The 12,795-nt window shown below is 40.3% G+C and overlaps 1 protein-coding gene across 2 annotated transcripts; it reads left to right on the forward strand.

Annotated features, from left to right (window-relative positions):
* The first annotated feature begins 1,775 nt into the window (after positions 1 to 1,775).
* LOC105054049 (autophagy-related protein 13a) lies at positions 1,776 to 12,462 on the forward strand. 2 transcript variants are annotated; one of them, XM_010935435.4, is made up of 3 exons: positions 1,776 to 3,351; positions 6,665 to 6,846; positions 11,741 to 12,462. In XM_010935435.4, the coding sequence occupies exons 1-3, from the start codon at positions 2,089 to 2,091 to the stop codon at positions 12,045 to 12,047; spliced, it is 1,752 nt and encodes a 583-aa protein (XP_010933737.1). In that variant the 5' UTR covers positions 1,776 to 2,088; the 3' UTR covers positions 12,048 to 12,462. The 2 variants fall into 2 exon arrangements, with proteins under 2 accessions (XP_010933737.1, XP_010933739.1); XM_010935437.4 differs by having other exon boundaries at positions 1,778 to 3,351; positions 11,744 to 12,462.
* The last annotated feature ends 333 nt before the right edge of the window (positions 12,463 to 12,795 follow it).

Genomic DNA, 12,795 nt, shown 5'->3' on the forward strand with positions numbered 1-12,795 from the left:
AAACCTACGCAACCTTTTAACTCAAAAAAAATAGAAAATTTGTAGGAAATAGATATTTCACTTCCAGTTGTATCCCACGACCGATTTTCATATGTAAATGAGGTACATCTTAGCAGTTTTCTGGGATGTAATTGTTGCATATTGATGACCACTCCAAAAATTATTGTGTCGTAAGTGTCATTGGATGATAAACTTGTAAGATCAACTTCAATTCTAATCATGAGAATCGATCGAATAGCTATAGCTGATGCCTGTTGATTAATTGGACCCATGATCTAACTCAGATCTACTGTGGATCTGAACTGGACTCGTATTTCATAGATTAGGACTAGATTATTTATGGACCCGATCCGATCTGAATGATCCATTGGATCAAAAAAAAAATGATCATGGATCCGACCCGCTCCGATCTGATTTTCTATTGGGTTGAGTTTGGATCCAATATCAAGATTTGATCAAAAAATTGGATCGGATCGGGATCACTCATGATCTGATCTGATCCGACTCATTTGCATCCCTAATCATTAGTGTTTGCAAGCTTCTTTTGCCATTGACTTGGTTTTTCATTGGGCTGGAACTATGCAAGCCCTACATGCCTACATGTTAGCTTCCAGGAGCCAACTCCAGATACAATTATCTGAATAATTCCCAACCCAGTCCAAATTGTCCTAACTAGAGTCTCCTAATCTCAACTTCATCCCTCTTGGCCTGATCTGGCTCATCTCAAACCAAGCAGCGCTAATATTCCCAAAAAGGAAGAAAAGGACGCCATCAACACCTTCTTGTGGACGCTAAACCTGGTGAAAATCGAATGCACAAAAAATTCTAAAGACCATCCGTCATATCACAACTTTATACATTTGTTATACGTGGAAGAAGTCAGTGTCCGCGGCCCCAATTGACACCATGCAGCTTGTGTGTTTCGCCAATCCATGTTTGTCTACACAGGACGGGTGAATTGAGTGGTGAATGAACGAGTACTCATTAAACAACTAATAATTGCAAATTAAACATAAGAGATGCGGCCAAAGTGGTAGCAAACCAGCCTCCAGTGGGGGCCACTTAAGATCCAGGTTGAAAAGTATGAGAGGCTCAAACTTGAACCAGGGAAATCTTGATCCAATAGGGCCCACATAAGGTGCGCTAGAAGTGTTTTAGCGGTCCATGACGCCAGGTAATGGCCAAGCTTTATGTCGTATGAGGTTTCCTCCGCCGAACAATTTGTCACAAGGCTGGCGAGAGATTGCTCAAGACTTGATGAGACCAAGGGCGCGAAGACGTGCTAGATCTGCCAAGCAGGGCTGCTGCTGCAATAATGGCACGAAAACGAAAATTCTATAAAGCAGGTGTGTATTGCTTGAGATATTTATTCCCATAACTCGAAGACTGAATTGCTTCTCACGCGTTGCTGCACTGTTGCCCCCAGCCGGCGGTGCAACACCTGTTAATGTTATTTATAACAAAAGATATGCACAAAGCTCGCTGTTTTTTCTTTATTAAAAGCATTAGCAATGGCTGACTCCCCGACCACCTGTCCTCTCTGGTTTCGCAAACCTTTTCTTGCACGAGGTTTCTATCCGTAAAGAATACTTTGAGAGCTTGCTCTACAAGCCTATCTCGTAACCGGATGACCGGCACTACCAGGTTAAAACCGTGGATTATCCCCAAGTTGTCACCAACCCAACACAATTATGCTGCATTACTCCTCCGGATGACGATATCAGCAGCGACAGATTAAGCCCCCGCCCCAAGCTCTTCCGCCCCACCACGCTCCCTTCCCCCCCTCTCCTCCCCCCCTCACGTCTCCTTATAATTCATAATCTCACCATCTCCTCCCCCCATCACCCAATGGATTCTTCCTCTCATTTCCCACTCCTTGTTCTATCCCTCTAATCCTTGCCCAGTCCCCAGCAATGGATCTCCATCCCATTATTAATCCCTCCCCTGCTCCTCCCTCCCTCCTCTCCTCCCCCATGCCGCCCTCCGCTCCCAGCCCCGGCCCTGCGGCCTCACGCCGAGCCGACTCCTCCCCCGGTTTCCGCCTCCGTCCCGGACTCTGATCCGATCGCATTTCTACCCGAATCCATCATGGCCGAATCCAGCCGGACCGAGCAGATCATCACCCAATTCTATCTCAAGGCCCTCCACGCCATCCTCGGCTCCCGGATCCCCCACCTCCACGGTGACCCCTCTTCTTCCTCCGCCGCCGTCCGCGTCCGCAAGCGGGACCGCTGGTTCAATCTCGCCCTCGGAGACCTCCCCCCGGCCCTCGACCATCCCCACCACAGCGTCATGGACCCCATGATCATCGACGTCATCCTCACCCCCCGCGCCGCCCCGGCCGCCGCCGAAGTCGTCGTCGAGCGCTGGACCGCCCAGTGCGAGTCCGCGCCGATTTCTTGGAACCACACCCCCGACAGCTCCTCTTCTTTTCTCTTTCGAAGGACCTACAAGAAATCGATCCTCCTCCTCCGATCCCTGTATTCCTTCCTCCGCCTCCTCCCCGCCTATCGTGTTTTCCGAATGCTCAGCTCCTCCAACCAGTCCTATAATTACGATCTCAGCTATAGAGTTTCGTCCTTCGCGGAGCCGTTCTCGAGGGTGGAAGAGAGGGAATTGAAGCTGCACAGCTTCACCCCGGTGGAGACTCAGTTCGGCCAACTCGTGGTGTCGGTCCAGTACCGCCCGACCCTCTCGGACTTCAATATCGAGGTCTCGTCACTGCTGCCGTCGATGATCATAACCGATTACGTCGGTAGCCCGGCTGCGGAACCGATGAGAGCCTTCCCTTCTTCGCCGTATGAAGGTGGAGCCCGGCCGATGTCATTCTCGCTGAGAGGCCATCGGACGTCGGCTAATCCTTCGGCCCACCGCCCGCACAGCTGGACGAGCGCGCCGTTGGCGCACCATCCTATGAGCTCGTCTCCTATTCCGGCTTCAGATGCAACGTTTTCGCCTCCTGATGTGTATGGGAATCGGATCTCGAGCCAGCGGCCGGCGACTCATAGGAAGGGTAGTTTTAGCTTTGATGAGTTTAAGCTCTCCCCGCCCTTCTCACCGTCGCCGACTCCGTCACCGCCGGCGCATGGCAGCAGTTATCTGCAGTCCCGTCTGCGCTCTGAAACTGCGCCGGTGAGCATACCGCAACCGCCTACGGGGAAGAGTCAGGTGCATCGCAGTCCTAATCTTTCGGATCCAACCAGAAGCTTCTTGCCGCCGCCATCTCCGAGGAGCATGAGGACGGATCTCTCGTCTCAGAATTCACCTTTGGAGAGTAGGTCTTTCAGAAAGTCGGAAGGGTTAAGGATTGGAGATACCTACTCAAACATGCAATTGTTTACAGCTCAGAAGGTATTTATGGTCTTCACCTCTCTCTCTCTCTCTCACACACACACACACACACATCGTACATGATGTATTTGTCATATTCGATATCTACTTGGTTGCTTACTGCAGTTAAATTTTGCATTATACGTGCAAATGTATATTGAGGCTTAAGAATGGTAAGGCTTGTAATTGAAGGTTCGCTACTGTTTCGAATCTACTCATGGAGCGTTGGAAAGTGAAAGCTTAACCCCTGGAAGCATTAATGAACTTAATCTTTGATTTCTTAATTAATGAAGATGCTGAATCCATAATGGAGATGTTTGGTCAAATTTAGTATAAAGGGATCATTACGAGGATGAAATATGGTGTGGTGTTGCACCTACGCTTGCTTGCTTCTATGCATCTATGAGCATGGATCTATACTCTTACAAAAATACATGATGCATTACATAAGATGCATTTTTCTGCTGGTGAAGATGAAGTTGTCTTAAGTTTCATCTTTGCCCTTATAAGACTTGGTCTCACCTGACTCTAAAGAAAGGAAGTGTAAGCTTGTTCATACATAGAATCAAGTTATAAATTAGATAAAGAGAAATGATACTTTTCTGTTTTTCTTTGGTGACAAAATAATTGATGGTGGATCCTGACTACCAAGTAGTCAGCCCATGATAATGTGCATTCTATACTGAAAAGCTGGTAGCATGAGCGAGCCTTCCAAATTTACCCCTACATCAGAACGAACCACAATGAGCACCAGGGAATTAAGTGCAAGTCAATGAGTTTTTGTATAAGGTGCTTCTTCACAATACAGCTTTTCTTGTCCTAGTCTAGAGAGTTATGATTCTTGAAGGATGTGTATTGGAACTGCATTGTCAACAAAACTTACTGAAGTAAAGATTTCCAATATTATGGTAGGTTGACAAGTGCAATGAACTAGCTTTTCCTAATATAGTTTTAAGGTTACTTTATAAAGCAGATACCATCAAAACCAAAATCCACTCTCAGGAAGGCTACTGGGAATGGTTAGTAATGCTTCAAATGCATTTATAAGTTTAACGTTGTTGACAATGCTACCTTCTTTGAAATCTATTGTATATTTAACTTGATGGCAATTAATTTATTGTAAAGGTTGAGCAACTCATAGACGGAAGATAGGAAGTGATGCCAATCCAAGAGAATGCCCATTCGTGTGAGATCACTTTTTTGGGATGGTCTCTAATTTCAACCCAAGAAATAAATGCAAACTTGATAAAGCTTAAGATATAGTAGAATGGTGGCTTTGAAGTTACCACTGGAAGTATGATGCTTTTATAACTTTGGCACCTATTGATGTCTCATAACTTGCATTAATAATTGCATGAAGCTGGAGACCTCTGGTTGTGGATGCCAATGAGCAGAAGAGCTTCAATCTCTAAAGCAAAATTGATGAATTCTAATATTTAATATTTTTTATTTTCTCAACTTTAGTTTTCATTTTTAATTTCGAACATGATCCTTCCACCTTGACATTGATATGCTTAGCTATAGGAGCAGTGCTCTACATCCATTTAGTAAGAATATGTAGTTCCATATGCAATTAAAACATGAGACTTTATTTACAATTTCAATATTTAAGGCATTACTTGGTTCAAAAGAATCTATTGTATATGTTGGTCATCATTCAGGGGAGTATTTTTATTTGAAATATATTGTATATGCATAGTGATGATGCATCTGCAATAGTTTTCTAATAATAATCTGTTACTGATATTGCATGGTGAGGCTGTAGATGAATTATGTTGGTTTTATCTTTTTACACATTCTTATTGAGTTGTCATTGTTTTTTTCATGCCTTCATGAAAGCTATTTTCTAAATTCTGTTTGCTGGAATTTAGTGTTTATGCTAAAAGTAATTTCTAAGCTTGATGGAGGTAGATTAGGAACATTCTTTAAGCAAAACAAAACTGCAAGTTCTTGTAGAAGAAAGCTACCTTTTATTTGAACTTGAAAGTTCTTGCTGGAATTATGTCAAGAGGTTCCAACAAAGGTGGTAGAAAGACCTACCTTGAAGATGGAGCCTAGATTCTTTCCATCTCAACTAGTATTGCTGATTAACCCTGACCAGGCTATTAGGCACAAATATTTTCTTTTTCTGCAGTTTAATATGAACAAGTGGATATTTGATGTTTTAGGATGGCATTAGTTGTTTATTATAGGTTAAATTATAATTTCTGAGCCAATTTCTACTCATGCAAACATGAATCACAGAGATATGTATGCATCACTGAGATACTGTCATTGCCAAAAAAATCTCAAGGACCTTTTTCTTCGCTCAGGTGATGATTGTCAAGAATACTTTATCCATAAATGAATGAGTCCTTGGAACATAACTAGCATTATTGGAATTGCAGAATAGGTCTTTGATGAATTAAGTATAAATTTATTTCAAGGTGCAGAATATGACATATGGAGGACCAGAAAGACCTTTAGATTCAATGGTCCAAATCACACATAATCTAGAAAATACCAACAAAGGCATATCTTGATACGTGTTAGGCATTATGGTTAGGTCATTTCAAGATCTGCAGCTGTTACGTTGTTATTGTTGATCAAAGCTTTGGGGTTAATTAATTAATTTATTTTTTTTTGTGATTGCTAGATATATTGGTTTTGGTAAGTTGTATGTTTGGGTCAGTAGTCCTGGGAGTAAAGTTATAGTACTAATAAATTGTCTTTAGGTTTTTTTTGTTGAAGCTTGGAAATCCATGTATTACCAAGATAATGCTGTAGGCAGATATTTTGGACCACTAGTAAGGATAACCATAAATGATTTATTTTGATCTTATCCATTCTCCTTTAGACTTTAAACTTTTGTTCTCCTGCATTTTCCCTCCCCCTACATTTTCTCTTTTTTGTTATATGTTCATCTACTTGGCATTTCATGCTGCTTAAAACTAATGAACCAAGAACAAGGGACTGGTAGATAAACAATCATGTCTCTCGGAATTTGGTGACCTCGAGGCTGCCTGTTAGTTTTCATACATCCCCACCCCTGGGGTCCAACAGCATGATTGTTCAGCAAAGTAAAACTTGACAATCTTCTCATGAGAATTTGAGATTAGGGAGCGAGTTTTCTTTTTCTGAATGGTGGATAATTCTTTCAAATGATTTTTCCACTCGAAGAAACTCATTACTATTTTATTTGTTTTTATCTTTATCATTTGCCTTCATAACTTTACGATTGAAAGCATGTTAACTTAAATTTCTCTGTTTTTGGTTCCTTAGTATGCATTAGAAAATTTGATATACCTTCTATTAATGTGGTGGGATCTTGCTTGTGTGTGAAAAATATATACAGAGCCTTAAGGATGGTAGGGACGATTCTGGAAGGTTCTCCAGTGTTTTGTCTTCTGGTGGTTCACCAAGGCTTGGGTTTTCAAGAAGCTCGAGCAGATTGTCGATCCAGGATGATCTTGATGATGGTGACTTCTCCTATCCTTTTGCTGTGGACGATGTTGATACATCAGATTCTCAGACTAGGTACTTCTCCATTCTTCTCTGGGTTGTTATGGTGATTTTCTATGATTTAGGTGGTTGATCCATGAGTAATTATTTAATTTTTTGGGTAACTTGAATTATTTGATCTACTATCTTATGCTTTTCTAAATGGATCCCAATGTCAAGCTGCTCTCTCAGTAGTCAGTATATTCAATTTTCTGCTGCATCATTACTTTGTGAGTTGGTTATGAAGTCTTGGTTCTCCCTCAGTGCATGCTAGACAAGATACCTTGGTCAAAGCAAATATTTGAACTCTTTGCTTTCTGGAGCAAGCACACCAGGAGAAACTGTTAAAAATCTGAAATGCTGTGTAGATTTGCTCATGATGGTTGATATTGGAAAATATCAATCTTACAGGGATTAAATATCAAAAGGATCATGAAGTTGTTTGACTGATTCAGAAAGCTAAGAAAGACTTTGGTTTAGATGGCGAAACTAATGATATAATTAACACCAGATGTTTAATCTTCATGATGAATGTTCAACACTTCAATTAACTAATGTCAAATCACTAATTTTAAGGTTAAATTTGAACTTTTCTTATTCTTTTTCACTGTGAATTAGGGGTTATGATTTTACTGTCAAATTTACAAAAATAAATGAACTGGATGAAGCTTAATATAGATATACTATATGCTCATTTCATTTGGAGTGTGGAGTTTGATGTGAACCCTTAGGAGAGGTTAGGCTGCTTGGTTGGTGCTGTAACATTGCAAAGATTTATGTTGATACACTAAATTAAACTATGCTGTACATTATATAAAGCTGGTTGACATAACTTGCTAACGCCACTGAGATTCCATCTTGAAGACTTGACCCTTTATGTTGATGTCTCAACATAAGAATAATCTGGCATCCAGAAACTCTTGCTATCTTCACTGCATTATAGAACGCATTGATAAGCCAAATGATTGTTTTTGAGTCATATTGAAGGACGGTGGTTTGGACTAAGAAGTCTTCTAGTCAGCACTACAATGTTATTGATGTAATTTAAAATTGAATTTTTATTAAGTTAAGCAAATTGATAATACATAATTTAGCGCATAAAATCTAATTCATATCAAAATAAAGTAGTTTAAGCATTGTAATTAATCATTACAACCATAATTGCTGCAACTAAGACATAATCCTATATAATTTTATAAGTAACAAAACTGAATTTAAAGTCTTAATTGTTAAAAAAAAAAAAAAACTGCCTTTTAAGACTTGTCCCTTTTAATCTTGATTCACCAGAGAACTGCTTTTTGAAAAGAAGAAAGGTGAAGGAGGTCTTCTCTCTGGATGCCATTTTCAGCACCTAAAGTAGCCGTATAGGTTCTGTTGTGCCTGAAAAGGGTCTTTGTGAAACAGAGAGGATGGAGTGATAAAGGTATAGAGGTGAGATGTGGATTGATGCAGATCACTTGTGCATAAAGCATGATGGATGGCTAATATGGATTTATAATCCAATGATCTTAAAATGACCGCTCGATATTTGATCCGAAAATCTCTATGTATTATGAGATTTCTTGTAAGTTTGCCCCTAGGAGGAGGCAGGAAAGAATTCTACCCCTTTTAACAACCATGAAATGCACATTGAGCAGAGAGATAGAGGATCTGGTGATGAAGAGAAGATTTCCAAACTAAGTAAAGAGAAGGGTGCATGTGAGAGCTTTTTAAGGGGTGATGGTGTGTGGTAGCGAAAAAGAAAGATTCAAGGAGAAAACAAGTGGAGGATGCAAAGGAAGATTTTGTTGAGAGAGCCCTCTTTAGCTGGGATAATTAGGAGAAATTTTAGGAACTTTTTTGTTTTTTTTTTTTTTATTTTTTTGGTTGTTTGGGGGGGGGGGGGGTGGGGGAGGAGGGGGGGGGGATGCATAAGGTGAGGAAACCAGGGATTGGGATCTAGGAAGCAACATGTCTCCTCAACAAAAACCTTGGAGCTAGCCAAGGGGGCTGGCTGAGAGGGTAATCGAGTTACCCAGCTTTTCAGGAGGTAAAACCACCTAAAACTTTTTATGACATCCTCCCTGAATTTTCTTCATTTCCATCTGAAACATGTACAATTTGAGGCTGCATGCTGGCATTTACATTTATGTAGTCACATGGATGAGCTTGTATTTGCTGTATGTTACTTTATCACTGTGAAATACAAATGTTACAGATGTTATACTAACTCATTGAATTTGATGTGATGGATCTATTTTATGAATATGTTCATTTATTTACAGCATATATCTACCAGATGAATTCATCATAGCCAAACGTATTGTGGTTTTGTATTGAATTCTAATGTCATTTGTTCAATTAAGAGCTCTATATTAAGGCTGAAATGAAGCTTGAGGTCAAAATGCGGTACAAAAGACAAGTATGCTGTCTTTTGTTGTGAAATTGGTAAGCATATCGAAGGTGTATCTGTGAAGATATACATTGGTGCTAAATGCTTAAATGGTCTCTTGGTGTTTGCTTCAAATGTTTGAGTAAATTAATGCAGTTTTCAAGTTGAATTCTGCAGGTTGTATTGTTTAAATTTAAGTAGGTTTAGGATGGATTCACAATTTTATTATTTTTTGGATGGAACTGTCGCCATACACTGTCACAATAATAACTACGAAGCCACTATATTAAGTATCTTTGAAATCCTTATTTAAGCTTGGTGTGAATCTTCCATTGTGACTTCCTCATAATGACAACAAAGCAATCATGCATCAAATCTATTAACTGAAAGGGAGTACCAAGATTATAGCACAATAGTAAAGAAGACTTGAGCATTGTCATAGTAGTGATGGCCTGACTTAGTTTTCTTTGGATGATTTGAGGGGACGCACAATCATGATGAAATGGTTCCCTAGCATAACAATGCACACTGCCATTTTGATCTAGAAAGATTCTTTTTGGTGCAATTCTGACAAGAAATGGAAGTCTCCAGCCACAAGCAGCAGCTATGATGAGAACATCGAGAAGCAATTTTTTGTCAAAGTGGTAAACATGGAAAACAGGCACAGGTGGCAGTTGTTGGAGCTTGTGGTGATGGTCTGATGATCAGCAAGTGCTGGAATTGGCAGCATGATGATGAGAGAATGGTCATTGTCGGTTATCTTAGCTTCTAATGGTCCTAGGACAATTGAACCCTGGTTTGGTCTTCTAAACTCAAGTTAATGTTGGAACGGACACAAATTTAGTACACATGCAGCCATATATATGAATCACTTTGCCCAGAAATGTTCTGCTACACTGTTGCTATATGGATGTCCAAATTTTATGCAACCAAACTGTGTTAGGACTCATAAAGATAGAGAATGAAGGATGCACTATTGACACAACAACACAGTAAATGTGGTGCACACTAAAATGTACATCATGCTAGGTCATAGTAAATTAATAATGCTCTCCAGACAAGAAAGAGAAATGCCAAGCAACATTCACCTTTTAGGATGAATCAATTCCAACCAAATATATTGAATATACTATGATTCCGAATATATCAATGAAACAAATTAAATAAAGGGCCCCCATGCCTAGGCTGGATAGAGCTTGTGTTCCTTATGCATAATGGAAATCTATGGTGGGGGTAAAAGTAGTTTAGTTTTTGTGTTTAGAAGCCTTGGAACACTTAGCATAGGAGCAGTTTTCAGATGTTATTTAGTTAGCCTTGGGATGTTATGTTGATAATTGTTTAAACATCTTCTAGATTATATCTAAAAATGGATATGCTTAGGGTGGATTTAGAGTACTGTCCCAATCATTTTTTCTAGGACCTGTGCAAGTGTGTGCTCAATCCCTAGCTCTATTGTCGGTTCGGAAGATCTTCGATACTTAAGTGAAGGACCACGAAATAAAACTTTTGGTTATCCTGTTTGGGAGACGTCTCAGGGTTCATCACAAATGGTATTAGAGTAGATCTAGCCCACAACCTCTGTGGACTAGGCGATACCATCTCAGGGGTCCTTTTAGGGCTGACTGCGAGTTGATCATACTGTTTGTGTTTTGATTTTATCCTTTCTTTGGTGAGGATGCAAGGGCTTAAACAGGGAGCGTGTGAGAGCCTGTATATGTGTGTGTCTAATCTTGCATTGCTTGTTTGATAGGAAGATCTTGGGTACCTAGGCAAAGCCAATTCCCTCAAAATATAACTTCTGACTAGCTTTTTTGGTGAAGGTCCTGGGTTATTATAGTTTTGGTTTTAACTATTGCTAACAATATAGTGTCCATACCTTGTCTGATCCATAACTTAATGATGCTTTACATGGGTTTAAACTCCATATTTGACCATTACCAACCTGTTAAGTTTAAGGTTCAAGGCCAAGCACATGGTTGTAGTTGTTTATGGTGCATTGGTCAATATCTTGTAAATTCATAGCCTTTAGACTACCTACCTTGAAAATATGTCTTTGTGATCTCTATTGCCAATACAAATAAAGGTCATTGATTTGAGAAAGATGCAGTGAGTCCGGATCCCCTTTTTTTTTTTGGGTGAGCATGAGTCCAGATCCTTTGCCATGCATCCTTTGCACCATGGACGGTGGTGGGTGCTCACATTGCTTCCATGTAGCCCATTTCAGAAATGGAGGGCTCTCATTCATCTCAGAAACAAAGATCGTTTTGTTGGGATGCCTAACATGCAGGGTAGTTGCCAAACATGCGGGATAAAGAAATTGTGCGAGAGCCTTCTGTTTCCGAGATGGGCAAAGACTAGTGGAGCAGATTGTGCCTTGTGGAGAAATGTGAAATGAAAGTGGGGGATTAAAAGAGTCGGTGTTACTTGGTTTTTGAAGCAAATCTGTATTTTGTTCATGTATCATGAAAACCTGATTGAATAAAGTTTTGCCAAAGATTGTGTATTGTTTTGACAGCAAAAGCATTCAAGATAATGTAATTCTCATGCTCTTTTTGCCAGCAGGAACCTTGATAGAAAGGAAGCTCCAGAATCTGTTCAGGCATCATCTCATAAATCACAAGATGCAGCTGTTGGCATTCTTGTTCATATGTTGAAGACAGCACCTCCATTGCGCCAAGATGAAAGCTATTTGTCCCAATCTTCAAGATCTGAGTTAAATCGAGAGATTGGCACCTCCAGTCTTTTCATGTCTCGGAAGACATCTGATGCACTGGAGGAGCTTCAAAGCTATAAAGAAATAAAGGATATTCTGCTTTCCCGGAGTGGAACTCAGTTACTGGAATCGGTGCAACACAGAAAAGAGTAGCATATTCTGTGGGCGAAGCCTTCTCCCAAATATATACTTGGAGTCAAGGGTGCTAATTGCAGATGCAGTTTGTCGCTGTAATATCACAGACAGGGTGATGCTTCCAGTAGGACATAACCATGTATATAAAGCCAACTCACTGACGCTTGTTGCCATCTTAACAGAGTACAAGATGCCATTGCATTGCTGTGGAGAAAATTCCTTTAGGAATTCATGACAGATCCTTGTTTGCTCGTGCAGGTGCATGCGCATGATTAGAAATTATCATTTGTATAGAGGTGGCATCATAACCAATGATACACCCTTTGCTTAGTTGGTTCTGAAGGTTGGTGCTATGGAATTATGTGGGATAGATCTGTATTGCTGAACTAAATTGAGGATGTTAATCAGATTGGTTTTTCTTGAGCTAGCTGTATATCATTACTCTACTATTTCCTCTCCCTTTTTTATTTTTTATTTTTATTTTTTTGTGCGTGATCATTAAATACCTACATGTTGCTTGTTTGATTGTTTTGACCCGCCGTTCACCTAAGAGGCAACTGGGAAGCATATGCTATAGTTGTATGTTTCAACTTTATGCAAATGTCGTTTGAGGGGAATGTAGCTTTAAAAATAATGTGTTGATTCCATCAATTAGGGCAGCGGTAGATGGTTGGCGTTCCATTCTTAAATCTTTCAGCCAAGAGGGGTTTCAAGCGAACCGTCCGGATTATTAGCCAGGGCGGGGGAGGGTTGCTGGCGAACCAGC

The sequence above is a fragment of the Elaeis guineensis genome, chromosome 11 (assembly GCF_000442705.2).
Source record: "Elaeis guineensis isolate ETL-2024a chromosome 11, EG11, whole genome shotgun sequence".
Taxonomy (NCBI): Eukaryota; Viridiplantae; Streptophyta; class Magnoliopsida; order Arecales; family Arecaceae; genus Elaeis; species Elaeis guineensis.

What these genes read in the sequence shown, in the direction of transcription:
- LOC105054049 (XM_010935435.4), top strand. Translation starts at nt 2,089, where the DNA reads ATGGCCGAATCCAGCCGGACCGAGCAGATCATCACCCAATTCTATCTC. An exon ending in AATTGTTTACAGCTCAGAAG is followed by an intron (nt 3,352 to 6,664) that starts GTATTTATGGTC and finishes AAATATATACAG; the next exon opens with AGCCTTAAGGATGGTAGGGA. An exon ending in ACATCAGATTCTCAGACTAG is followed by an intron (nt 6,847 to 11,740) that starts GTACTTCTCCAT and finishes TCTTTTTGCCAG; the next exon opens with CAGGAACCTTGATAGAAAGG.